Source organism: Thunnus albacares, chromosome 7 (assembly GCF_914725855.1).
Source record: "Thunnus albacares chromosome 7, fThuAlb1.1, whole genome shotgun sequence".
NCBI classification, from domain to species: domain Eukaryota; kingdom Metazoa; phylum Chordata; class Actinopteri; order Scombriformes; family Scombridae; genus Thunnus; species Thunnus albacares.
Genome location: NC_058112.1, coordinates 13,865,781 through 13,892,517, shown reverse-complemented (window position 1 = coordinate 13,892,517; position 26,737 = coordinate 13,865,781). Strand labels below are relative to the sequence as shown.

At 39.1% G+C, this 26,737-nt stretch overlaps 1 protein-coding gene and 1 long non-coding RNA gene across 3 annotated transcripts in view; one reads left to right on the top strand and one right to left on the bottom strand.

The window, feature by feature from the left end:
• furinb (furin (paired basic amino acid cleaving enzyme) b) overlaps positions 1 to 26,737 on the bottom strand; it is an 81,412-nt gene that overhangs the window by 13,958 nt on the left and 40,717 nt on the right. For both annotated transcript variants that reach the window (XM_044357305.1, XM_044357306.1), the window contains exons 4-7: positions 18,313 to 18,408; positions 16,334 to 16,462; positions 16,067 to 16,143; positions 1,566 to 1,654 (exon numbers count right to left, since the gene is read on the bottom strand). In XM_044357305.1, the coding sequence (XP_044213240.1) occupies positions 1,566 to 1,654; positions 16,067 to 16,143; positions 16,334 to 16,462; positions 18,313 to 18,408 (391 nt within the window). The remainder of the gene's footprint in view (positions 1 to 1,565; positions 1,655 to 16,066; positions 16,144 to 16,333; positions 16,463 to 18,312; positions 18,409 to 26,737) is intronic.
• On the top strand, positions 18,442 to 25,804 carry LOC122986177. The gene is made up of 3 exons (XR_006404255.1): positions 18,442 to 23,525; positions 24,373 to 24,456; positions 24,557 to 25,804. It is a non-coding gene; the product is annotated as an uncharacterized LOC122986177 (long non-coding RNA).

The window sequence follows — 26,737 nt, the reverse complement described above, 5'->3', positions numbered from 1 at the left end:
TGTGTGTGTGTGTGTGTGTGTGTGTGTGTGGGTGAGTGTGCTTGCAGAGGGAGAGCAGGTACAGTAGGTGGAAGGAAACACAGAGGGAGCCAAGTAGGGTTAATTACAGGTTTCAAATACTAATCACTGATCATTGCTCGGTATGGATACACGCATTTAGGTGTCCTCATAAATATGGCTGCTTGTGCTCACACGTGTGCGCGCACGCACCATCGGTATTCGGGAGTGAATCACAGCTGTTTATAAACAATCCACTGACCCCATGACGTGAACAGATTCACAGAGGAGTAATTTATGAGAACAGGGCCAATGCGCTGCTCCGTCGGGAGATGAATGGTAATGAAGACAAAGAAGGAGAGTTACGAGTAACATCTGTGAATGGGACTGCTTCGGGCTCCACAGGCTCCGGTGAGTCTTGTTGGCTGGCATCATGTCATTGACAGATTGTTTGGTGACAAAAATTACTAAGAGCCTCCTTGGAATACTCTATCAAGTGCAAAAATGTTCAGGAGACCAAAATCTTTCAGACTTAATTCGTGATCACAGGTGTAAATTAAACAAACTTCTCTGAGTATCTTCTTTTTTAATGCATATCTGCACACGCTGACAGCTTTATTACTGTTTAAACAAGAGCCTGTCTTCAGAGTCTATTTTGACCGGCTTTTAAGGCAGGTAATTTACACGGTGGTTTGAAAAGAAGACAGTTTCCTTGGCATGAACATAACACTAAATTTAGCTTGTTGCCTCCTCACAAAGGACTCAACAAAAAACTTTAAAAACTGAACTTGCTTTTTATCTGATTGGTTAAAGAAAGACTAAAGTTTCAGGCAGAGTGCCAGATATATGTGAGGTGACTTATTATCTGCTCTGGTTTGAATAAAAAACATCAGATTCACCCTGTTACAAAGTTAAATCTGAAATCTACAGTATATGTTTCTATGCATTGTCACTGTCCCCAGTGATGAGACATAATCTCAGTATTGTCCGTGTCTTGAGGATGTTTTTCTACTCATCTAAAAGGCATTTAATACTTGTTCGACTGTGTCGCTCTTTATGTCAGACAAGAGTAAAAGTGACACCTGGGTTTTAACAAGCGCACAGCAGGCTTAATGAAGTCATGATGCACTTATTTCCAGAGGGAAACCTGGAGAAAATGATCAAAAGCTATTCTTCTCAGTGGCGATGTATCAAGGACAGTTCGCTGCGCGTCTACAGCAAAACCTGATCTTTTTCTACACGTGCATCTGAACAATAGGAAGTCAGTCAGTAAGTGAAAGGTGTTCAATGCTCAGTGGATCCAGAGAAAAGGGGCATATGGATATCAAGATTTAAATCTATTATTGGCTGTATAATGTGGAGACACAGCTACATTTGTGATTCTGATTCAGGTCCCATACTAAAGGGAGCCGAGCTGAAAGAAATTCACTTCTACGTTAATTAGTTTGAATGTGGATATTATTGTGCATATTATTTCTAATCAAAATAAGATTCAACTGATTTAAATAAAAATGATTGCTAATTAAATATTGCTCCTAATTAAAATCCCAGTAGTAGGCTTCGCTCACCTCCAATTTTAGCGTTATAGGCCACCCCAACACCACACACACCGTTGTTGGCTGCAGCTGCAACTTCTCCTGCACACCGGGTTCCGTGTCTGGGAAGAGTCAAAGGAAAAAAAAAAAAAAGAGTCAATGAAAAGGAGACTAATGAGAAAATTTACACATCAAACAGGAGCATTACAGTTACTCAACTAAATACTGATAGTAAAAACAAGCAGTTAACTTTTGCAACCCCCCTGAATGGAGCAAGGCTTTTAAACGATACTGTAGCTGAAGTGATGCTAAAAATACACCACAATCAAAAGAAGAGCACAAACCCAGTGGCCCTCTTGTAACAGTAGCAGACTCGAGTTGTAACAATGACTGCCAGAAGGTCTGATATGCCTTTCCCATTTCAGGGCTATTAATTTGAAAAGTGTTAGGATTCAATGCTTTGGCATAACAACACTGAGAACAACAACTTTCATGGTGAACAGGAGGTGCAATTAGAAGTATGCAGGACACACTCGACAGGGTTTCCTGTTCACACAGCACAGTAATCAAATTGAGGTATAAAACCTTCCCCACTCTATTCCTGTGCTCTATCAAGCTTTAATGGGTTTTAGAGGACGAGCGAACACTACTTGTGCAACAATCATACATCCAAAGAAAAAAGTGCGTGAAGCATTAGAGCGTGTAGAGCAAGAGAAATTGTCACTTGACTGGATGATAAAAATGTTTGACTTTTGTATGTTTTCCGAGTCGAGTCCCATTCCCACATCATGTTTGAAGGCCCTGAAAACATATTTTCTCAGTCAGCTTCTTACTATGAGCAATGTCTTCCAACAATAACACACTGTTATCTGCCAAAGTTTGAACAGCTTTGGTTGTTTCACATGAGAGATTTTCCATATTTGTGTTTGTCTTATGCTGTAGTTGTAGGCACAGTGTAGTATAGTTATAGTATATAATTTTAGTCTTACAGTTGTAAAGAAGTGAGCTTCTGTGAACCAATCAGAGTTTAGTAACATCTGTATGAAAATGTAATAACACTTTGGGGTTGTTTGCTTATATTGCAGTTTACTACCAGCCACTGTAGTAAACTGTTAATAAAATAACTAAGGATGTTGTTTTCCAAACTGAAGCTGTGATTGTTGCTTAATTTGTCATGAATATTCAATATTAAAGAAATACTTTTAATAAATACTACTACCACTACTTTGAAATATTAAATATTTCAGGGGCTTCAAGTAAAGTTGAACAGCGTTTTTGCGACGTGTTTTCATACATTCCTATCAGTGTCGGGGTGTTCTACACAATATCACAGCATGTACAAGTTTTGATGCATCTGTGAGAATCAAGGACTACAGTGAATATACAGTACTTCCAGTACATTCTTTTGTTCAAACACAGCTACTTCAGAGAGCTCCTTCTTTCACTTCTACCCAATTTCTGAGAATGAAATATTAGAAATCTTTTCTCCTGCTGCACAGGCTACAGGGTTACAGGATACAGGTTCTTCCAATCAAACATATTTGAAATGAAACCTGGAGACAAATACAAAGACCTGTCTAAAACTAACTTTACCTTGACAGTCACTGGCCACAGGCCATCCAAATGAGATATGAGATTTTATCGATGTACATGAATTATTCAGAGTCCCTCATTAATACCTTCAGTCTTGAGTTTTAAAGAACAGACAGGTTCCCTATAGAGCCTTGTCTGAAATGAATACCACTCCAACTGTCAAAAACATGCTTTATCAACTACAGATCAAGTCTTGGAGGAAACAATGGGGCAGCCCCAGTAGCAAACTGGTTAAGACACATATCACATAACCACAAGGTCCACTGATAGATTCCAACCTGAGACCTTCGTTGCACGTCACACCACTCTCTCTATTCATGTTTCCTGTCTCTCTATACTTTGGACAATCAAATAAAGACCAAAAAAACCCTTCAATCAAATAATGAAACAATGAAAAGTTTAAATTGATACCTTTACTGCTTTGCATCATTCCTGGCAAAGAATTAATCATTTGTGAAATGGATTTAATTTGTTTAATTGACTTCTGGGGTTGCAGTGGTGTGATCAGACTGCCAATGTGTGAAACAGAACGGGCATTTGGCATTTAGCACAGGTCATTAAGATTGTCTCCTGATTACAGTGCAGATATCTGATTAGGAGGTGCAGTTTCACACCAGCCTCTGAGACGTGCTGTGTGAATGTTATCAGAATGAAGCTAATTACATCCAGTATTGTTTCAGAAGAGCCAAAAATTCCTTCCTTTTTGATCTCCCGACCTCCCTGATGATGAGGCAGAGGACAAAGTCGTTTCACAGGGTCATAGCACGGCTACGCCTCCAGCTGGGATCCTGATTAGACTCTGTGTAGCTCTGTGATATATTACCCACCCGCTAATTCGCAGTTTTGTTCCCTCTAACATATTTTACAAGAGGATGACCGTAGTTTTACTCTTAATTCTCCTTCCTTTCTTTTTTTTTTATAAGTTCAGGGTTTCTAATGTCAAAAAAAGAGAGGAAAGTATGAAAAAGAAAAAAAAAGACAATGTTGCGGTTACATGTTGCTTCCTAACAAATCATTTACTACATGACCCTGCTGTCACCAACTATAAGCACTTAAGGGATTTTTAAACAAGCAATCATTTGGCCTGACAGGGCTTATTTTTCACTGACAGACATGCCCTTAGTCAAGGACCTCAGCACAACATATGGCAGGGTGTAATACATCACAAATGCAATTAAAATGTTATCATTGCTAGCAAGAGGTTAAACTACATTGTTTTACAGCTAACTAGCTCACTTCATATTGTATTAATTGCGGCAGTTGATGGTGACTTGACGGCTCCCTCGAGAACAATCTATGTACTCAGGGGTTAAATTGGGACTTGTTATGTGGGGAGTCCATTTTTTCAGCAGACAGTTATGTAGCAGCAGCAGTTTTTTATGAAAAATGCAGCTTCAAACATTGCCATGACCCAATTCGCATTAGAGAATTATTAAACCAATCAGTTTATTTATGTGATTAATAAAGAAACATTCAGTGTATGAAAAACCTTGAGGCACAGACCACAGTCACAGTTAATCAGATTCCAGATATGTTGTTGTCTGTATAGCAGGATGTCTGTCTGCATGTGAAGTGGTGAGCATACCTTCTGGTAAGTATCTATTGTTTAATCAAAGCACTAAATGACACAAACCTGCCCACTCATTACATTTTAGCTCATCACTGTGCGACTGACAACGTCTGACTGGCTGGCCATACAAACTCATCCACACAAATCAGTTATGTTATTATGTGCTGAAACACTGCAGAGTGGGTGCTGAATGGTGACTGTCAGTCATTTTAAACTAGAAAAATTGTAACTATAATACCAGTAGCTTTCCTAATGACTTGCATGTACGTGATACTTTGATCTCACGCAACATAAATATGAGTGAGTAGATGCTGCTGGCAGATACACAAACCTGGCTCAATTTAATTTACTCTGTTTTTATATTTTAATGTACCTGCCTAACATCAAACATAAAACTAATGTAGATCAGATCAGTTTTTGAATGCATACAAGATACTAAGTGCTTCCTCTGTAATTTAATGCAGCAGTGGGTCACTGCTGCACCTCCTCACTGCACACCAGTCTCTGTTTTAAAGGAAAATTCCGGTTCATTTGAACCTGATGTATTTCCCATAAATGTGGCAGTTGTGACTCTATGTGTCCTGCTAACTTTGCTCTCTGCAGCTCTGTTATAGAGATTATGGAGATTCAGATTGAGATTCAGGCGAATGAGGCCTAGCATATAATGATGGTTATTGGGGCGACCTCCGTCAGCCTCCTACTGCTTTAGAAATAAACATGATTTTTACATGAATTGCTTCAAAGATTTGTGATTCTGAACGAAAGTAAACACAGGAACTAGCTGTCTGTAGCAGCATTATGGCAAACTGTATAGGGAACTATACCTGGGGCAGTTTGCAAGTCAGTTTGTTTATGTGTGAGGTTGTGGATAGCTCAGCGTCTGTTCCTGATAGAAAAGTAGTAATTTAGAAGATGAAATGAAATGGTTGATGTCGGGAAGTTTCCACATTGCAAGGATAAAATGACAAGATCCTCACTGAGCAGTTTTCATGGAGTCCTGCTGGATGATAGAGACTTAAATACTGTAATTCCTCCTCACACAGTTACGTGTTGTAATCCCATTTTTCTTACTGTGTGGAGCTGAACGTTGGTCCAGATGGCCTTGTTCTTTTCTTTCGGTTGACGTTGTGGAGGTGAAACAATCTGCAGGATGACAGTGTTGATGAACGTTGTAAATCCATTTGTAGTAGTTACACAGCTGTGATTACTCATCCGTGGACACTTGGCTGGCAGCAACAAGTCCGACTCTGCAGAAAAAGTTTTTCTTTTCACTCGTCAGAAGAGGGGATCAGTGACAGTAGGGACACCAGCAGTTTCTTTGAGGTAACTGTTTCTGTACGTTGTCTCTCCTGACTGTCCTGTTGCCTTTCTGCCTCCATTCTTCATTTTTCTTCCATTCTCTGTGTTCGCCAGCTCAAATAAATACGCTTGGCCATTCAAAGTGAAATGACTCACAATCATCCTCATAATAGTCCACGGGATAATCCGTCATTGCACTTAGTTTTTTTAGTTTCCTTACAGTCAGCCTTATACAGGTAAACTAACTGGCGTGCACGGATGAATATGTGGGTGGTTCAGTTAGCTGGCAAACTGTCCCAGACATAGATCTCTGTGTAGTTAGCCATAATGCTGCTACAGGTGGCTAGTTCCTGTGTTTACTTCCATTCAGACTCAGAAACAGTCTTGAAGCGATTCACATAAAAATCATGTTTATTTACAAAACAGTAGGAGGCTGATAGAGGTTGCCCCGATAATTGTCATTACATGTGAGGCCTCATTTGCCTGAATCTCAATCTGAATTTCTGGAATCTCAATAATGGAGCTGCAGAGAACAAAGTTAGCAGGACACATAGAGTCACAACTGCCACATTTATGGGAAATACATCAGGTTCAAATAAACCAGAATTTTCCTTTAATAGGTAGGGACCCAGTGCAGTTCCAATTTATGAGCTATTTTTCTTAGAAATTACACTTAAAAATGACAAATACAACTTTAGGTTTGCACTTGTTTGTTTTACTTTGAAGTTTAGTTAGATTTTAAAGCAATTTATTTCACACTTTTGCAGTGTTGCTCATTTTCTCTTTGTGGTACACTTCTGAGTAAACACAGAGGAAACATTCATTTCAAATAGTAACACATTCTTTAAAGATCCTTTAATACTCAGGCCAGAGAGCCTGCAACCATCCGCACTGGGCAAAAATACACAGTCAGCTCCTTGTCCAGCCAGAAGGCTTGGCCCAAAATACTACATGCCAGCACTGTACAGACATTTGCAGTTGAAATGCACTGCAAATAGCAACTTATGTGTCAACTGTCAGTGACTTATGCTTAAAATTAAACAAACAAAAAAATAAAATCCTGGCATGTAGTTTTATGTTAAGAAATGAAGATGCTTTAAGTTGCATCTCTTTATTTCTGAGCAGTGCAACTGTAATTCGACTAGCCAATCAAAGCCCAGCTTTAAACTAACAGTGTGTTATTTACAAATTCAAATGAGTAATTAGTGCTTTGACATGAGGTCTCTAATGCCTTTATCTTCAAATATGTGCATGTATGGTTATTGTTCCATCCACAGCATTGTAAAAAGGTCTTTGGGCTCCACACAGCAAATATCCTGAAACCAAGGAGCTGTGGCCACAGATGTGATGCCAGGCAGGGGATTCAGCCTGGACTGGCAGAGTGAGCCTAGAGCCAGAGGCCTGGGTAGACATTTATAAAGAGGCCGTACACACCAAGATGCAGCTGTTTTGAATACTATCTGCATGTGCACATGCATGTGTGTGTTTTTGTGCAAATGAGTGACTGGCCTGGATTGAATTCAGCTGAAACAGCCACACAGCTTGATATATCCAGGGAGGCTCAGACGTGCCAGAGCAGACAAAAGGGTTTATGACAAAGCCACAATTTTATCTGTCAAATATCCATGAAATTAAATGATTTCCAAGACACTTAACTGAATGCCTCGATTCTATATCCATTTAAAATAGATTGGAAGAGGTGTCAGAGGCACAACGGCTACTGAGGTCAGACACAAGTATAGATTGAGAAGATTGAAAAAGTTATTGTTTGAGTAAGAGTTGTGGGAAAATAACAAAAACCCATTAAATACTGATACTCATCTCAGAGAAAGACAATCACAGTAAATTAATCATTAGTATGTGAGCCAGGGGACGGCAAAAGCTACATGCTTTGTTCAGAAGACAAACTGTAGAGAAAAGACCCAACAAAGCTTACGCAAATCTTAGATAAAAGTCTACTGAACTACAGTTTCTGTAGCCACAAAACCAATGTGACCTCCCTTATCTTATCAGAAGGAGCAATGGGAACAGAGTGAGGTAATGCTTTTATCTCTCTTCCTTGGGACAAGGCACCATTTTGGTCAAGTCATTGCCCCCATTTACTGGTGAATGCAGGCGTGTCATCTAACACAGTCAATCTGAGCATGATGACCATGAGGGGAATTGGATTTTTACTTGATGCAAGCAAACTGGAGTTCCACTGTAGATATTTACGGTGTAAGTTTTGGTCTGTGTTGGATTTCACTTGTTGACAGCATCACTGCAACACTAGATGGATGTATCGTACGTGATCAGGCAGCATCAGGCTTTAATTATATTCCTCACAGTAATTGTGTTTACATTCTTTCATTTACTTTGTGACACGAGTGATGGTGGGAAAGTTCAACTACTGAATATGAGTCTGCTCCAAGCAGTAGCAGCTTTGCAGTGGAAACGGCTGTTAGACACAACTGAGCTTTTCAAATTTCTCATTTTGTCTTTACTCGCAACAGTCTACCAGCCTAGACAGAGGAGAAAACACAAGGGGAACCAAGGTGAACAGTCCCAGTTCTTGCGGTCCCCACATGGCAGAGCCTATCTACATGTATAACACCTTCAAGCAAAACAATAAATCCAGTTTAAAAGGGGACTTTAGTCATTTAGTATTGCTCTTCCATAAAGTTGAAAAGAAAAGCTAAAATCAAACAGAAGAAGCTGACATATCCTCACTTGTAGTCCCTATGGCTTAATCTCTAAAAACAGCATTTACATACTATGTAAATTTTCTGTGAGTCGGTGTTTACAGATGGTTGACGAGCCCAACCACACGCATACACTTGTTTGTGTTGTGTTATATAGAGCATGTGTGTTGAAATATGCATCACCAAGTGTGACTGATGTCTAACCCATGCTTGGCTTAACTGTAGGATCTGTCTGTTGACGTTGCTGTGTTGGTTTATATCTGTTTTTAGAGGGACTGAATAGGGCCTGTTCATTGGAGCTGCCCAAAAGGATTAGGCTATTTTCTGCTCAGCTCAGCTCAGCTGTGGCCTGAGGCAGTTTCTGTTCAAATGGTTACACTGGAGTGTGAAGTGGAGATCTTTTCATTGTGTGGCCAACCACAGAATTGCTGTCTCCATCTTTGTAAAGAAGATGATCAGATTTGTTTCAAATTAAAGGTTTTATTGTCTTGGGTTTGAGAAGACCACACATACAAATTAATTTTCATTTCTGTCTGCTCACAGTAGTCCTATTCCAGCCTAATGCAGTATTACAGTGGGGAGGGAAACACTTGTCAGTCCATTATCAGGCATTTATACATAGAAACACTAACTGTCATGAGCATTCATACCTATGGACAATTTAGACTCTCTAATCCATCTGACTCTCATGCCCTAATGTGGGAGGACACTTATGCAGACATGGTAGAAAAAAGAAAACTCTAAAAAAAAAAGATGTCGTTTTTCCTGTGAGACACATTAAAAGCTATGTCCCTTTCTGAATAAAATGGTTTATTATTCTGGCCCATGCAGCACTATGGTAGGGGAGGAAATGAAGTATTTTAATGGTGCTATTGTGGTTAAAATGACCATTGCCCAATGATAAGATATCTGAAAAGGACATAAATAAAAGCAGCGCATGGCGGTTCAGTTATTAGATAGATTAAATCTGCAAAACAATAAAGCATGTTTAAATCATTTCAAATGACTTAAAAGCAACCAAAATAACACTGCAAAGCATGTCTTAACTGGACTATCTTCACACACTGACACGCCTGCTTTAACATCCCATTTATCACTATCTACTCAACTGAGCAGGGTAATATTGACTGACTCCAAGTGATCAGTAATACCTTGTAGAATGGGGTTTGGCATAGGATTGCCACCTTCAATCACCATGGGCTATGTCTGGTTAAAATGTTTAGAAAGCAGCAGCTTTTAACCACAATGTCCCTTCTACTGGCAAAAATAATAGTAGGAAAGCAGACAGAAAGCCAGAGGAATCGGGTTAAAGAGTGAGGTCCCTGCCAACATCACCTACCCAAGTCTGCCTGGCTGCCTAGAAAATAAACAAGCTGTCTCCAGCAGAATAAACAAGATGGGGAGAAGCAGCATTACATTATTCAGGCTTGACAAAGGGTGGCAGCTTTGTAAACAATAATTGATAAACTCAATGTAAACAGTGGAGGGAATTTATCTGCAGCATGTGATGGCCAGAATAAATAGAGAAAAGAGTTTTTGTGTGCAGGTTCCCTTCTCTCTTTTTGTTTTCTTATTGTCCTCTCTCCATTCACACTGCCGACAATCCACCAAGAGTCTGAGAAAACTTTTGTGAAACTGTCAGGCACTGGGCTCAGAATGACAAATGAGGTCTCATAATAGAGCTTGCACAATTTTCTTTTTATTAAAGTACATTCACTAGAAAGTGGATTTTACTTGTTTATCTATTGGTATGGCATGTTGTTTAAGTGATTCTTCATGGCTTGAGAAACAATATCTCTATTCAGACACAGAAGTACTGCACTGAATAAAGTATATTTAAAAATGTCTTCTCCTTACACGACTGAGGAAAAACTACTTCTCTTATGTCAGAGACATACTTGACATAAGAGAATGCAGATGCTTGAGGAATGCCAATTTCCACACTATGATATGTTCTAAAATGTGTGAGCAGTAAAGTCAACACAGCACAGGTGCGACCTGCTGTGTCAAACACTGTAACAGAGGCGCGAAAGCAGACAACACAAGAGGAAGCTGTCTTCTTTGATTTGTACTCTCCATCAGTCTGATTTGTCCTGTATCATCCCCTTGATGATTCAGGGTTCTTACATCCACACAGATTTAGGCATGCATGAATGCAGCGGATGTACAACGGGGCTGTGGATGTGCACAGCACAGACCAGGGGCCAGATGCATAAACGATGCATATGCACAAAAACCATGCATATGCCATTCCCTGCACACAAACTGGTGTTTATAAATACAGAATTTACAGTGAGAATGTGTTCACCTCATGCATTCTTTAGAAAACCATGTGTGCGTATGGTTTCCTAAGGGTGGTGTGATGAGGTGGAGATGAAATATAAGGTGAAAGATGGAATCTTTTAGTAAAACATTGTTTAGGTTGATAACCATCTGCAGTCATTGTGTGATTTTTATTTGTTTTTACACAGAGATTTGTAAAATGCCAATCAAAGGCACATTTATTAATGTTTATTTTGCTCTTGATATTCTTTTTATTTTATCCTTAGTTGTGTTACACCTTGTAAAGTCTGTATAGATTTGAGTGCTACAAACTAATCATTGATTACATTTCTGAGATATCACTGCCGACAATGGTTTACAGATCCATGTGATGAATTAATGATATGATCGGTAAAAAGAGTTGAACAGCCATGTGTAATGGTTGCGCGTAATGACAGCTGTTCTTGTGTTGGAGAACCTCGGCGATGCAACACAATTGGTGAAATGGCACTACTTCTTTCAACTCTGTTTCATTGACAGGTGTACAGACTGTTGGAGCAGGCAGCGAATTGATATGAACACAGCTGGTTCAGGGTGTGTCTTCATCCATTCATGGCTAATTGTGGGGGGTTAAAATGAGGCTTGTGCATGTGCACCCAGTTCCTCTATGACTGAGATTTAAAAAACATACGCATGGCTTTATAAATCTGACGAGAAGAATGCGTATGCATATTTCTGGCTTTGTGCGTACACAGTTTTAGTCATGAATCTACAGACTTTTATGCATCTGGCCCCAGGCATTTTCATTTGCATTCACATACATAAATAGGCTACTTTTCAGGCCTTAGAAGCCACTTCTCTGTGTCTAGCCAAGGACACAGTGCCTGCAGAAAGTCTTTAACCCCACTGCCATTTTCCATTTTTTTCTGATGTTGCAGTTAGAATTCAAATTAGATTTCTTTTTAGTCAGTAAAGTACACATAAGACACCTTGGTTACAAAATATGGGAAAGCCCCTGGAAAGGCAAATCCATGATTGGCTATTAATTATGTTATTTGTGATATAATGTGCATATAGTAAACACTTAAAAAGTATGAGGACATAGCCTTTGAAATAGCTTATGTAATTCTTTAGAAAGTTTCTCTCCCTTCCTTTGTTACTGGGTTGCAGTTGGGCGGGGCTAAGCAAGGGAATTTATTACGTAATAAATAGTCCTGAGAAATGGTTTGAGCAGCCAAATGAGCTGTTTCTGAGCTAAGTTTTCTAACTAGTTATGAATGTTTATTTTCTTTCAGATTTTTGTAGATGCTTAATAAGACACTCAATTTTGATATCATATATGCATTTTTATAATTTCAAGCCACGTTTCCAGAGGCTTATTACTACTTACTACTTATAACTACTAATCATGCTACTAATGTTTTTTAATGTCTTTGACAATTACACACAGAAACATTTAACCTCCGGTCTGTCCCCTGGCACATCTCTATTTTTACAATTAACTAAGAGGTAAAAACACAAATTAATGTCTATTCAACAGGACACCACTGATGATGGATGAAAATCTTTTCAAGATGATTGCACTGAATAAATCACTGTATTTTCAAAGTGTAAAGTAGCCTACTAAAAGTAACCTAATATTTTACCGCTTAATAATTGCAAAGTTTCTCGCTTTTATCTGCTTCAGAGGATGCCTGTGCGACCTTGACTAAGGTCATAAGAAATTAAAGTTAACTTAAGATGTGTCTTCTACAGTGACTGGTGCAGGTGCATTAACCATTTTTCCTATCCAGTCAATTTCTGCGGAAGAGGCGCTTTCATGGTCAGAGAAACAAAAAGCTATATGCTACCAAGGACAGAGCAATCTAGCAGGGTGAGAGAAGCATACAAACACTTGTCTTAGTCGTTCTCAATGCCAACATCCACACTAACTACCACACCTCTTCCTTCATCTTCTTAGCCTTGAGCTTAGCTGCTGATGGGTTAGTTTAGACTGAAGGACACATGTGGCTGTGTAGCATGCCAATCACTTTCTAATAAAGCTTGTCACTACATAATCTCACAGTGCAGGCATGCGGATCTTAATTAATGGACCCCTGTGAAAAGTTCCATACAGGAGCTAATAGGTCTCCACAGGGAAGTTCGATGGAAAGAAACACAGTGTGTCTAAGCCTGAAGACGAGGGAGCAGTAAGCATGTCAGTCGATATGTTTAGTTATACATATTTGTTTTAACAAATTAAAACCATTTTTCTGTCTGTCTGTATTCATTTCGGAATTTAATAAAGGGTACTACAGACAATCTGAAAGACAACCTTCAAGTCTATTATCAGAAAATGACAATGACTCACTGCCAAGTGATCTCTGGTGAGTACAAAGCCTAGACACAGCGATGACCATTATCACACATCTCAGCAAATGACAAATCTGCACAGCAGTGTGCAGTTTTGATGTGTAATGAATATGGTCTGATGTATGTACCTATGGTAGCAGTTACAGACACAGCACAGCAAGATAATGTTCCTTTATTCCTCCAGGGCTCTCGGGAAAGTAAATATAACAGAGTATTACTTCATCTGAATTTGTATTGCTATTAACTTATTGACTCAAGACATTTACATTTTGAATTGACTGATTCAAAAAGATCTGCAAGTTAAACATGTTTTGGCATTATAGATGAAAATGTGGAGATCAGTGACAGGGTATTTTTTTATACAATCTGAAGGCATTATAAACTGTAGTATGTTTATCACCACGGGTTACGTGACAATTCAACATTATTGTTTTAGAGTTTCAAATTACAGAAAAACTAGACTGTGGTGCAATCTTATAACTCTATTGCTCCACAAATTTCTTTTGTCCAAATGAAAGATTCTAAGCAAGCTGTAAAATGATCACAATTTGTTTTAAAATGCTTATTTTTTGACACATTTAAAGAGTTTGATCTCATATCATCCATAACAGTGGAACACAGCTCATTGCTTTGAACAGAGGTTTATTTATTTTTTATATGATTTTGCAAAGATTTGCCATATTATCATATAATGTATATTGGTATAGGAATATATCCGTGTTAATATGAGGATGATATGTGATGATGATTCTGATGGCAGCCCTGCTGTCACTCACTGAGGTGTTTGGGGAAAAAAAAAAAGAGCGTGCAGCTATAGTGACGGAGGTAATCCTAGGACAGAAGGTGAAATCAATCCTGCTATCTTCTGCTGCTCTGGGCCCACTCTCAGCATCCATATCACACTGACATAATGGAGGAGAAGTGGAAGAAAGCAGAGAAAAAAAAAGACAAACATTGTCACGATGAAGAACAAAATGGATTACCTGCTTGGCCTGCCTTTAACCAGCCTTCAACTAAGCCTGTACCCACTTCAACAATACCTGCCAGAGCTGTCAACTTAAGAGTACACAGCCTGAGAAAGTGAATTCAAAAATCCTCCTTGCGTGTCATCAGCACAAATGAACTGGCCTTCATGGCTATGGAAAATACCCGCCTCCGGCTCTCCTCTGCTTTTTGTTGTCCTATGAATATATTCATATAATCTCATTGTGAGGGGGGTTGTGAGCATTACTCACTGTCGGCCAGTATAACTCTGTGGTGATTTACATAACTCGTTGGATATAATTTGTCCATAGGTCATTCCAAACACCGCAGCTCCACGCTGTAGACACAGACACATCCTTGCTTTTCATTCACCCATAAATTGATCCGGTCCAAGATAATTGCTCTGGAAAATTCGACTGACATGAGTAGTAGGGTGTGTGTGAGTGTAAATTTAAATTATTTTTTATTATTTTTATGATGCGTATGTGTCTTTCTGAAGTAATAGTTTGGTGCAGTTGGAGAGCTGAAGTGAACCAGAAGCAAGGAGTAATCCCCTCCAGTAGTGCTTTGTTCCATCAGCAGGACAGAGTGGGATCTACTTTACAATGACAGAAAGGGCTGGGGTCGCTCTGCATGGCTGCTCATGCTTTCGGCAAGGACAAGAAACAAGGCCTCAGCTCAAAAACTTGCTGATGCTAACCTCTTTCAAAATAAATAAATACAGTATGAAAAGATCATTCAGTATAGGACAGAAAGACAAATAATGCTACCTGTAAAAAGGAAACGGTTTAGAAAGATAAACAGCCTAAAAGTTCACATCAGAACAACAACAACGCAGAAGCAATTCTATTTCCATACAATAGTTTCTACAATCTCATGAAAACTTGTTAAGCTTATTAAGATTCTCCCCTGACCGACTGCAAGTGGATGGTGTGCTCTGAAACCAAAATAAAGAAGAAAAACAAACAACAAACAACGACCAAAAGACTCTGTGGCAATCATCCCAGAAATAGAGAGATTTGAGACAAATCCTGCTGTGCATTTCAGAAGCGGGATGTAGCTTCTCATCTGCTCCAGGGGGATTGGAATAAGGCAGACAGACGACCATAGCGTTTGGAGAAACAGAGAGAGGGAGGGGCTGAAGGTTTAGGATTCACCCTCGCTAGAGCTTTAGTGTTCCATCATTAAACTGGGGCGAACATGTTTTAATGCGATCACCAAAGACTGGAAGGGAAGAGCATGAATCACTGAGGGCAAGTAAACAAGTATTGTATAAACAACAAATAAGTGCCAAAGTGGCTCTAAGGCTGTATGGGCTGGACCTTGAAATGCAGCTACAGCAGCTTGGCTCGTGTATGGAGGCAAGAAAAAAAAAAAAAAAAAAAAAAAAAAGAAACATTCTTTTGGGACTTTGCCGTATGACTGCACCAATGCTTTCAAACTTTATATAATTGGTTTCTAAATGTAAAGGTTCAGCCAACAGCACTGGACCAAAAGCCGTATTGACATGGTGCTTTCTCAACAGTGTCATTCCTTGTCATCTAATATATAAAAAGAAGCTAGTGCAACGTCAAAAACAACAAGGGTTGGACAAGCATTGTTTGATAAAAACAGAAAATCCCAGTCTAATTTATTTGTCAGTTTATGAATGTGCTTGCTCAGGCTGACGATAAAATTAATCATGTCTGAGCCTGTTTGCCAAATTTTACGTGTTTGAAAGCTCATTGTGAAGCTGTTAAGATCAGTTCCTAGCCACTGGTGCTGCCAGATTGTTGTGTTCGCTGCCAAAATACCTGTTCTCATTACGCTGCGTGTATCTTGGTTGAGGGTCGGCGTCTCCGTCATTAACATCATAGCTGGCCTCAGGGTCCTAAAGGAGACGTGAAAAAGGTTAAGACACCAATTATATGATTTCATCTTTCTGTTATGCACTCATTAGTCCTAAATTGTCATCAGCCAGCTTATTCTCTGAAAATATTCAGTAACTAAATACTGTTTACAAATGGGGAGGGTCCTTAATAATGTGACTTTACTCCCTGATTTGTATTTTTTGGACTTACATAATTGATGATGAGGTCAGGATGGTCTTTCTCAATGCCGTCGTCCAGGATAGTCACCACTATGCCTCTTCCTGTGTAGCCCTGAGCCCAGGCTAATTTGGTGTTTAGGTCCTGATGGGTTGGAGTTGACTGGAGGAGACATAAGGCTTTTATTCAGCTGCCAATCTGCTGTGACTGACACGTCCGACAGAACAGGTGTATCAGTGTGAGAACAGCTGAAATGAAAAACCTTTTACTCCCAGCAAAATGTAATGTTACAAATGAAAACAGAAATGCCCAATATAAAAATAAACACCGAAGCATGAAAAGCAATGTCATAGGTGGGTTATGAACACTTAAAATCCAATTTTAATGCATCATTCTGACATGTCAGCCTCCTCAGGCTGAGCTGCCCGCTGTGAGCGTCCTACTCTAGTTACGCTGTCAGAAAAACAACCTGTTGCAGGTCAAAAATCTCAGTGAGAGCATCTTCCTCTCTTGCAGAAGAAATAACAGCCTGTAAGCACTGAGAAGAGCGGAAGGGAGAGAAATATGGGATACAGAGTGGTAAAAAGCACGATTTCGATGAAAATGCATACTGTGAGAAGTATGGAGTGAGTGGTGGAGGAGATGGTTACAGACAAGAACGCATAGATGGAAGATTGGGAAGGCACAGTCAACCTTTTCTGCCCCCGGTTTCCAGCAGATTTTTCACCACAGGGCATAAATCACACATGTTCACTCCTGTGTGGTGCCAGAATGCAGGTAGCTTCGAACTGGCATAGACACCATTCAATACACACTATAAGTAACTGTTTGCTACAGACTAATGGGGTCCATCTCTACAACCACATATCCAAATAAAGCAACATAAACAGAGTCTGAATAAAATAAATTGGTTATACTACGAAGACAAAACATCTACATTGATGGCATATGCCTTAAGCTCAACCATCTTTCTTTGGTTTTCAAGTCAGAGCTGTGTAAAATACTTTAAATAGGAGAAAAGGGGTTTAAGCCCTCAGATGATTAGAGGTCTAATGCTGAATGGCAGAGGTGGTTGCACAACTGCTATTCACTGGTGATTTATGTCGGGGATAGTCAATGTTGTCATTAATCCTTTGCAGTGACAGGTTTTGTGCATACAAAAAAGGAAAAAAAGGGGGAGATTAGGGCAAATTGAAGCATCTCTGAGAAAAGCTGTGAAGAAGGAAGAAGACACAGCGCCAGGACCATTTGCTATGCAATGTTTCACAGGTGATACAGTTTAGTAGTGGATCTGTCCTGACATTTAATTTAAATTCACCCCAGCATCCTTGGATGCATTGCATTATACATATGAGTCACAAAACTTTGTGTTGGTGCTGAGGCTGATTTAACCTACGGGGTTAGTCCAAAAGACAACAGTTCAATTTATGCTTATCTGACTGACCACAAGGAAAATTAATTATTAACTCCTGCCACTGTGATAATTACTACATCTTTAAATCAGGCAATCTCACAAGCTTCTGCAGAGCTGAAAGTATTGAGTGCTGTACTGCTTGGACAGGGCTGAATAAGGATTAATCAGAAATAATTGCAGTGCAGAAACTGAAAAACATCCAAGACATCAATTTGCTATTGACAAATCTGAATGTAGAGAAGGTCATTATTCATAGCTTCAAAAGCTGAAGTGGCATACTAAATGGAATACAAACAGATGAAAAAATCATTATATCTTCTACTGACACTGTACCTGCCTTATTTGTTTGTTAGTAGTACTACAAAGACGTGGCTTTAATACAGCAATAAACATGTTGCTGCAAATTGGACAATCAATCCCAGTTTAGAATAATTACAGATATACTGTATATCTGACATTTTGAATTTTGAGTTGGTCATTCCAGATATTTAAGTTATCCAACAAACAAACAAAACCCTTGTGTTATAATTTTTCAACATATAGCCTTTATAACAGCCTAATAAGACCTAGGATATAAAGATAAGAGACCATTACGCACCAGGTACCACTGCTTGGGGAAATCTGGGTCTGTCGGGTCTTCATAGACGTCCCTCTTCTTCCTTTTTTTCACCACTTGCTGCTCTGCCCATAGAACCTGGGTTTCCCACACACACACACACACACACACACACACACACACACACACACACGAACAGAGAAAATTCAGAGTTTACACAGTTATCCTCACATGCAATTATGTCATTATTAATATTCTAATTTTTCAACAATTGCAATGTCCCACAGACTGTAGATGTGGAAAAATATGGCCCCAGCTGTGTTCAAAAAGTAATAACTAGAAAGAGAGGCAGAGTTGAGAGGCAAATCTAATTTATTTCATTCCTGAGTTGAAGAGTGAAAGTGGTGACTGTAGGGGCCTTTGAAGTCCTGGAGGCTGCTGGGATATGCTCAGGCCTGGTAGGACAGGGTGACAGTAAATGCAAATATCACACATAGTAAATGTCATTTTATACATATATTGTTTCTGAAGTTACAAAAACAATTCCAAACATCCTTGTGGAAAAAACGACACAATAGCAAATAATTCTTCTGGCAGTTTCAGCACATGCTGTTGTGTATTATCACTCTCAGTAATTAATGCATTATTTGATTTTTTGTTGAAGGTAATGAAGCTTAAACTGGTTCCACTTGTGTATCAGGAACACTCAAATGAAGTGTGTCTAAATATGTGAATTTTTCTTGACAATGCCTGGTAAATTCTGAAAGGACAACTTTTCTATTGCTGTTTAAGTACTTCAGTATGTCTTTTGGAAGGGTTTTCCTTTTTGGCAATTTCCTTGCTGCTGTCAGAGCTGTTTTTGGTGGTGAGGCTTCTCTACTTGCTTGATTTTATGATTATGTGGTTGTACAAACTGCGTGGTCTGAATGAAAATGTGTTCAGCACAGCTACAGAGGGTTGTGTAACTGCTAACCTCGTTGAAAACTTTGCCTTAGAGAATGAAGCCATTAACCTTATTCAAGTGACCCTAGACTAATTAACATTTATCTCATCTCATTACATTTATAACTGACCTCATTGCACCTCTGCCCACTGCACACCATAATATTATCAAGGCAACAACTGAGACATGAATCAGACGTTCTGGATACAGCCATCTAACTTCGGATATATACTGTAAAACTCATTAGCTTTTCAGTGTTTCATTTTATATTTTATATTTGCATTAATTGACTTTATAATGTTACTTTATAAAGTCAATTAATGCAAATTAAACATTAGCACATTCAGCTCACAACCTATAACATCATCTTAAGAAAACCGACATTAAATCATAATGAATGTAATGTAATGCAGTCTTTTTAATTATGGCAAACTGTGTAATATTTTCCGCAACAGCCAGATTAGCCACTCTGAAGCACTGAGAAAAAAAAAAAAACGTATAGCCTAATCCATATCTTCCTGGAGACCAAGTGACTGATGGAGGACTAATTACAACACAGAGAAATAAGTATCACCCTGAGGTCTGGGACAAGGACAGAACAGAACAGTGGGCATATACAACCGCACAGAGAAACAATCATGACACAAGGAGGAGGTCTCCACATGGGCTAAGCCAGTAATCCTCTTGAGCAATATACTATTTGTTCCATCTCTTGCACTGTGTCCTGAGGGCTTTCACATATGATGACTAAGGAGAAGCAGTGCTGGTCTTGTTGTGTAATGCAGAGAAACCGGTAGAAAAACAGCCTCTGCTTTGATCCAGGCCTACGTGTTTCCACAGTTGGAGAAATAAGACATGTTGAAGGATAATCCTGGTGATGTTCCTTATTTGTCTTATCATCAACCGGTCCAATGACAAAAACAAAACCAGTGATTGATTAATCCTACTAACAAAGCCTGATATAGCTTATAACTTGCTATAGACCTCTTTTATTGTCCAGACTATTAAAAGCGCCACACATATGCACTGGCTGACATGTTCCTTCATTATAATGAATATGGGCACTGCAGTTTATTTTGAGTCTGTCCCACATACACCGTTCTAGTGTCATAAATACTTGCTAGTGCACCAAATCCGCCAGTGAAAACAGTCCCCAACGAATGCACTATTTCCTCCTGCCCTGTTCATTGACCATTGACGTCTTCAGTAGGAACAACTGGGCTTGAGCCTGATAGGCACAGATAGGCTTGATTAAGTTGAAAGGTTTAGGTCTTTTTATGGGATTTGTTGACAATAACAAAAATATAGTATATCAACAGCCTGGTCCTTTAACAGCACCTGAAGATACAGTGCACTCTTACAACCAGAGACTAAAGGCTGATTAATGGCAGGTCGCTGGTCACTTTTGATAATTGTTGCTCAACAGAAATGACGTATTTTCGCCACAAAAAAGTGTCGCTCGACACTTTCCTTTCATGTTGCACACCTGAAGAATTTTGTTATGACACCATCATATCATTTGTCACGCAATGTGATTTGGTAGTGATACTAATGTCACCATGGAGACTGTAGTTTTCACTGAACTGATTGAAATTTTGGTCTGTAACTTTAGATAACTTGAAACGTCCTTATGTAATTAATCCTGATGAGGATGATATAATGTAAATAAACAAGCTAGCTGGATACATGCAGACACCTGAAACCTTTTGCTGAAGCATAAATTGAGAATGTTGCGCAACTCTTTAATCTTTGTTGAGCGACACTTATCAAAAGTGTCGAGCGACCTACCATAAATCAGCCTTAACCCTGTAGCAAGACTGTGAGAGAAAGGGAGAGGAAGAGGGGTGTAGTATAAAGTCCCTCCAAAACACAGCATGCATTAAGCTGCCTTACACTGCAGTTTGTTCAAAACCAACAGCAACCACCCCAAAACAAATCGATTACTTTCCCTCATAGAGAAGGTGTGGGGTGTGGAGAGGAGATGACAAACAACCCTTGCAAGCGTAATGGTAAAAGCTTATGCAGCTGCCAATGTCATCTTGCCACTGTGTGATTATTCAAAGGGGATGGTGATAAGCAGCATGTTAGCACCAGAGAGCTGAGGAAAAGAGACAATGGAGGTAATGTGAGAGACAGCGACCGGATTACAAAAAAGGAAACACTGTAACAAGCTCAAAGCTTTGCACTGACTAATCCAAATCCAACCATTATGTTTTCATTGCCTTTTAAATCTGTTTTTTTTTACCCAGGTGAAGCAGAGCCTTTTCTTTCTCATTTTTTTCAGGGATCACGATGGTCTCACACAAACATATGAATATACAAATGCACATAAATAAATACATGTCAACACAAACCCACTCGCTTATGCTGTGTTGTTTTTTGGCAGTGGTCATGCTTTGCCTGAGGTTTGATCTGTTGCTTTGGTGTGTGGGTGGGTAGGTAACTTGGGGGCAAACTGTTGTTCTTTAGCCAGAAACCCAATGCCCTGAATAGCTGGAGGTTCAAGTGTGGTGTTAACTTGAACTACTGACATTCTGACTGAGATGATGCGATATGGACGATGGAATGAGATGTAATCTATTCTGTCAAAAATGTCTTCATATTAGATAAGGCTTTATCTCTCTGGTCCTGTTGTTGGGGCTCCAGCTTTCTCATTTGGCATTGCCATATGACATATACAGAATAAAGGAAATAGATAACCTAGGAATACAGTAAACCCCACGTTCCATCTTCCAGATTAACTCCGGTCCTTGCCAGCCACTTATTAGAAGAACATCAAGTTTCGATTGACTGTTTCTTAACTGTTTTGCTTAGAGTTTCTTCTGCACTCTGTCCCTCAACATTGCATATAACTCTAAAATTCAGTACTGGCCGTCATTACATCTTCCTCAGTAACAACGACAAAATCCCAGCCTCTGTCACTGCCTACATTGAATCTCATTTGTTGTTGATTTTGGAGATCTCAAAGCAAATCTTATAGCCATCTGAGTGCTATAGTACACTCCCAGCTCCCAGGCAGACACCTCTGAACCCATATGTTCTCAGAGCCTTGTTAACGTCCATTTAACCTGACCCCTGACACCACTGGCCTCAGCGAATGTCACCATATCTCACTAATGATGTCTTGGGGACTCTGCACTTGTCAGACCACATCAGTCCTCTCCTCAGCCATTTGGACTTGGACTCAGGAAGAGCTAGAGAGTAGTCCTTGAGCTCTACTTGGCAGGGCCACCTTGATACAGATGGCCCAAGTCTGTTCTCACTTCATAATTGCCCCCTTTTTAGCACTTGTCAGTTAACTCTTAAGATGCTTTTAAATAGCAACAACTACCACTGCTGCCTCCGGTGCTTGCAATGCAAACATGGCAGCAGCCTGTTAATGAGTCAGGAGGCAGAAGCGTTGAAAGAGCGGGTGGCTACATTGCTCGTGTATGCACATAGCCTTTTACTGCTGCTGTCTGAGTTGACTGTAAAAAAAAAAAAAAAGGAGTAATTCTAGCTCGCTGATCAGTTTGGCTTTGACAACAATGGGGAAAATCTTAAGGTGAAGAAGAGGCTTGATTGTGTGATGATTTTAACTGAAAAAAACAAACAAAAAAAAAAAACGCAAGACCAAACTAATGATGTTCCATGATTGTCATTGTGGTCAAACACAGTACCAAAATCAAATGGCAGATTCAAAACTTTCTGGTTGAATTTTTTTTTTACTGGATTTACAGTTTATGAATGAAAATTATCCTGTGAAAGATTAATGTATGATTCTATTAGTTTAACTAGACATTAAACAGAAAACAGAAAAGTTTGCATTTTGAGCAGTGCCCTTAAGGCAAGCTTTTTTTTTTTTTCAACAATGCATCTGCGGTACACTGTGCGGTAATAGGTACTAATGAGTCTGAGTGGTTGTCATTTAGTGAATTTGTATTTTTTTCCCTAGTTTTGTTTTGCTTTTTACCATTTTTCATCGTGAATAATTGTATTCGTGCAGGCTACACAAATTCCAGCCTGTAAGGGCTTGAAGTTCACTTTCCTTGCAGGAAAAGCAACAGCTAATTTTCGTGCAGGTGAAGAGACAGACTTCACCTCTGCCTGTGTGATGGAAGAGCACGGTTGTATGCGAGTGCATTTTAGACAGGAGGGTTATGTTATTTGTGATATGATGAAGTTCAGGATGGGATGTGAAAGCCAGGACTCTGTGAGGTTGATAGCTGGTGCGGTTCTTACGGTGAGCTGCTTCATCAACTCCGCCTTCAGCAGCAGCTCCGCGCCAACCAGAGATTAGAGATTCAGCTCCACGAAGACATGAACTGTTCTGGTAAATCCTTGTTTCTAATGTTTTCAACTTCCAAATCAGCATGCTGGCTTGAATTGAGAAGTAACACCTGATGAATGTTTATTGTTGTTAGGTAACTAACCTGTACAACCACTAGCTGACGAGGGATAATGCTAATGTTAGTTAGCTAACATTGTTAGCATCCTATTTTGTAAATGCGGTTACCATTTGACACGGCATGACGTTAGTTATCAACTTATCTGACACAGGATCCTGGTGTACTGTTACATAGCTTGGTGACTTTCTGTTTGCTCAGCTAAAACATTTGTAATTTTTATTCTCAGGTGGTGTTATGTAGCTATGATATGAGGTTTTGGGAGATTCTGCAGTAATGAGAGGTGGTGTCTCTGAGGTCCTCTCATATCTAATGTTAGCTCCATTTGTTCTATATCACACAGTTATTAATGATCGACCGTCACCATTTTCTCCAGCATAATAGTGTATATATGATGTTGCACTGTTATGTAAAATAAGAGTTACTCTCAAGAGGGACAGATGCATATTGCATTTCAAGCTTTCTGTGTAAATTTGAAACCATCCTCAGGAGCAGGAAGAGATGTCAGGAAACGGCTAATAAATACCAGGTGTGCCAGCTGATTGCTCAGCAGCATCTGATGATTTCTAAGCATCATGTAAACACCTTCAATTCCTTTGATATCCCACATCTTTAAAAAGTGTTGTGTCCAGAAGGAAAAAAACATTTCTTTCATGTCTGGCATGTTGGTAAAAAGTGTATCCTGATGTTTGTAGTTTAGTTTAAATTGGCTGTTTTTTTTTATGTCTAACATTTTCTTTTCAACATGTTGTTTCTGTTCTGAAACTGGTCCAGGGAGGCTTTGGATGCAGGCATGAAGAGGGAGTGGAGGACCTGAAGCTGCGGAGGCCAGCCATCATCAACCAGTTAGCAATTTCAGTCAGTTATTTAATCGAATTTATTATTTGGGTCAGTGCATGTATTAAATCTTATATCACTGAATCACTGAATGTGATCTAAATATTTTTATCTCCCCCAGCATATGCATCAGCCCTGATGGAGTCTCTGAGGAAAGACTACTCAACGTCACCAAAGAGTCTACAAGGCAGCAGCGCTGCGCTGTCCTCCACTGGTCCAGGGTCCCTTTCCAGCAGATCATCAAACACGACGGCCTTGATGGTTTAACACAGGACTTTGGTGTGAAAACCAGCACAGATGTTGTGGTTCTTGGTTTGAGTTTGACATTTTTACAAGTCAGATTAATTCTATAATTTATACTCATATTTACCAGGAGGTTACACTTTCAGTTTCAGATTGACTCATTTGCTTTGTTGTTTATTTATTTATATTTGAAACTTGGTAAGAGATTTATATGAAATTTGGGGGAAAATTTAGATCATGAATAATTGAGTGATGGGGTATTTTTTTTAACATTTTCACTATTTACTCATGGTAATTAAATAAAATAAACTGTCTCATGATTGTGTATCTCTGTGTGTATTTCGATGTAGAGCCAGATGCAGAGTGAAACATTTTGAAATAGCTAATTAAGCATTGTGCAGCTATGATGTATCCGCTCTATGCTTTCTAATTGTTTTAAAAGGGTTAATTGGTATTTTTCCGTTTGACCATATATGTTTAGACACATCCAGATATATAATTTAAAAACTTACATTCAGTATGTTTGTATGTCTTACCTGATTCTAGTCAAAAATAGATATAGTATATTTCATACCAGTATTTATAGGTCAGTGGTTGTCTACTGTTACTCTATGTATTAAAACGCTTATTGATCAGTTTGATGGTGACAGTAACTTCCAAGTTAGTGTTTTGAAATTTGGTGGTGGGATTAAACATTGGTTTGCATTTGTTTTATATAACATAATTTAATTGACTCTTAATGCAGTTGGAGAATATCAGAATGTACTAATAGGTTTTCTTTATATAGATTTGTTAAGTTATTAGTTATTAGTATTAGCTGCTGATGCTTGTAGGCCTATCCATTGATGCACCGTCTGTTTGATAATTATGAAGCTGCTCTTAACAGCATAAAACGTTTTAATACATCCAAACACTTGGTTATTATTGTTATAACATGTATTAATTGTCACCTAAATGAGGTCATTGAAACCCTTTGTAACTTCCTCTGTTATCCTATGAAAAACCTTGATCAGAAATGTAGCTCTCTCTCAATCTGCCTCTCTCTCTCTCCCGCTCTTGATGTAACAGCAGCGCACTGTAAAACGTAGTGATGCTTGCGCATTAGTTTCTGTTATGGGTAAGTAACAATACTAGTTTTGTTATGGTCTGATACATGATAGCAAAATTTGCAATGTTGTGATGTGAACACAGTATTAGATATCATTAGCTAACACACATAAATATATACGTGTATAAATCTATAAGCTAACGCCACTCATTCACCAAGACACCTGCTCAGTTCTCCACTGGTTCTCCTCACAACACAACTTCATTTCTCTCCTCTGACCGTTATTCCTATTAATCCTGGTCTGTTCCTGGTCTCTTGGATGCCTTGCATATTCATAATTATAAGGCTGTGGTCTGTCATATGCATATGAATAAACATTTACAACCTCTTCAGTGTCAGAACAAGCCTTGAGATCCATTCATTTCTTATCATTCAACTTGGCAGTACTCCCTTTTCTTACGTCACTTCCGGTTCGACTTATTTAGATGTAGAAGTAAAATTCTCTCATAGAAATGACTCCAGAAGTCACTGTAGTGTATATATAAGTATATTTTTTAAGCAAATCTTGTTCCTACATCATTTTCCTACACATTGATTCAATGGATTTTCCAACCTGCAAGTTGCTCTTTAAAGGGTCAGTTCATCCAAATCACAAAGAAACATATTGTCTCCTTTACAAGTAGTGCGGTATATAGCCACGTGAATAGATTTTATTTTATTTTTTGAAACGGTTTTGAGATCTTTGCCCCAGAAAATTCTGTCAACATCCCCTTACTGTACAATGAGGTGCAGTGCATTTTGTTTGTGACACTCAAAGCATCAAATCATAACACTTGAAAACGACAGCCATGCATCTTCTCAGAAATCGTGTCCTTCTGGTACTCAAGAGTGATCCACTGTTGTCGCTGTTTTTTATTGAAAACCATTTTCTACACTGATTTTTGGTAAACAATAAAAAACATTCACAGTGAGGTCTGTGTAGAATCCCGTTTTGTTACTCAGACCAGAGTG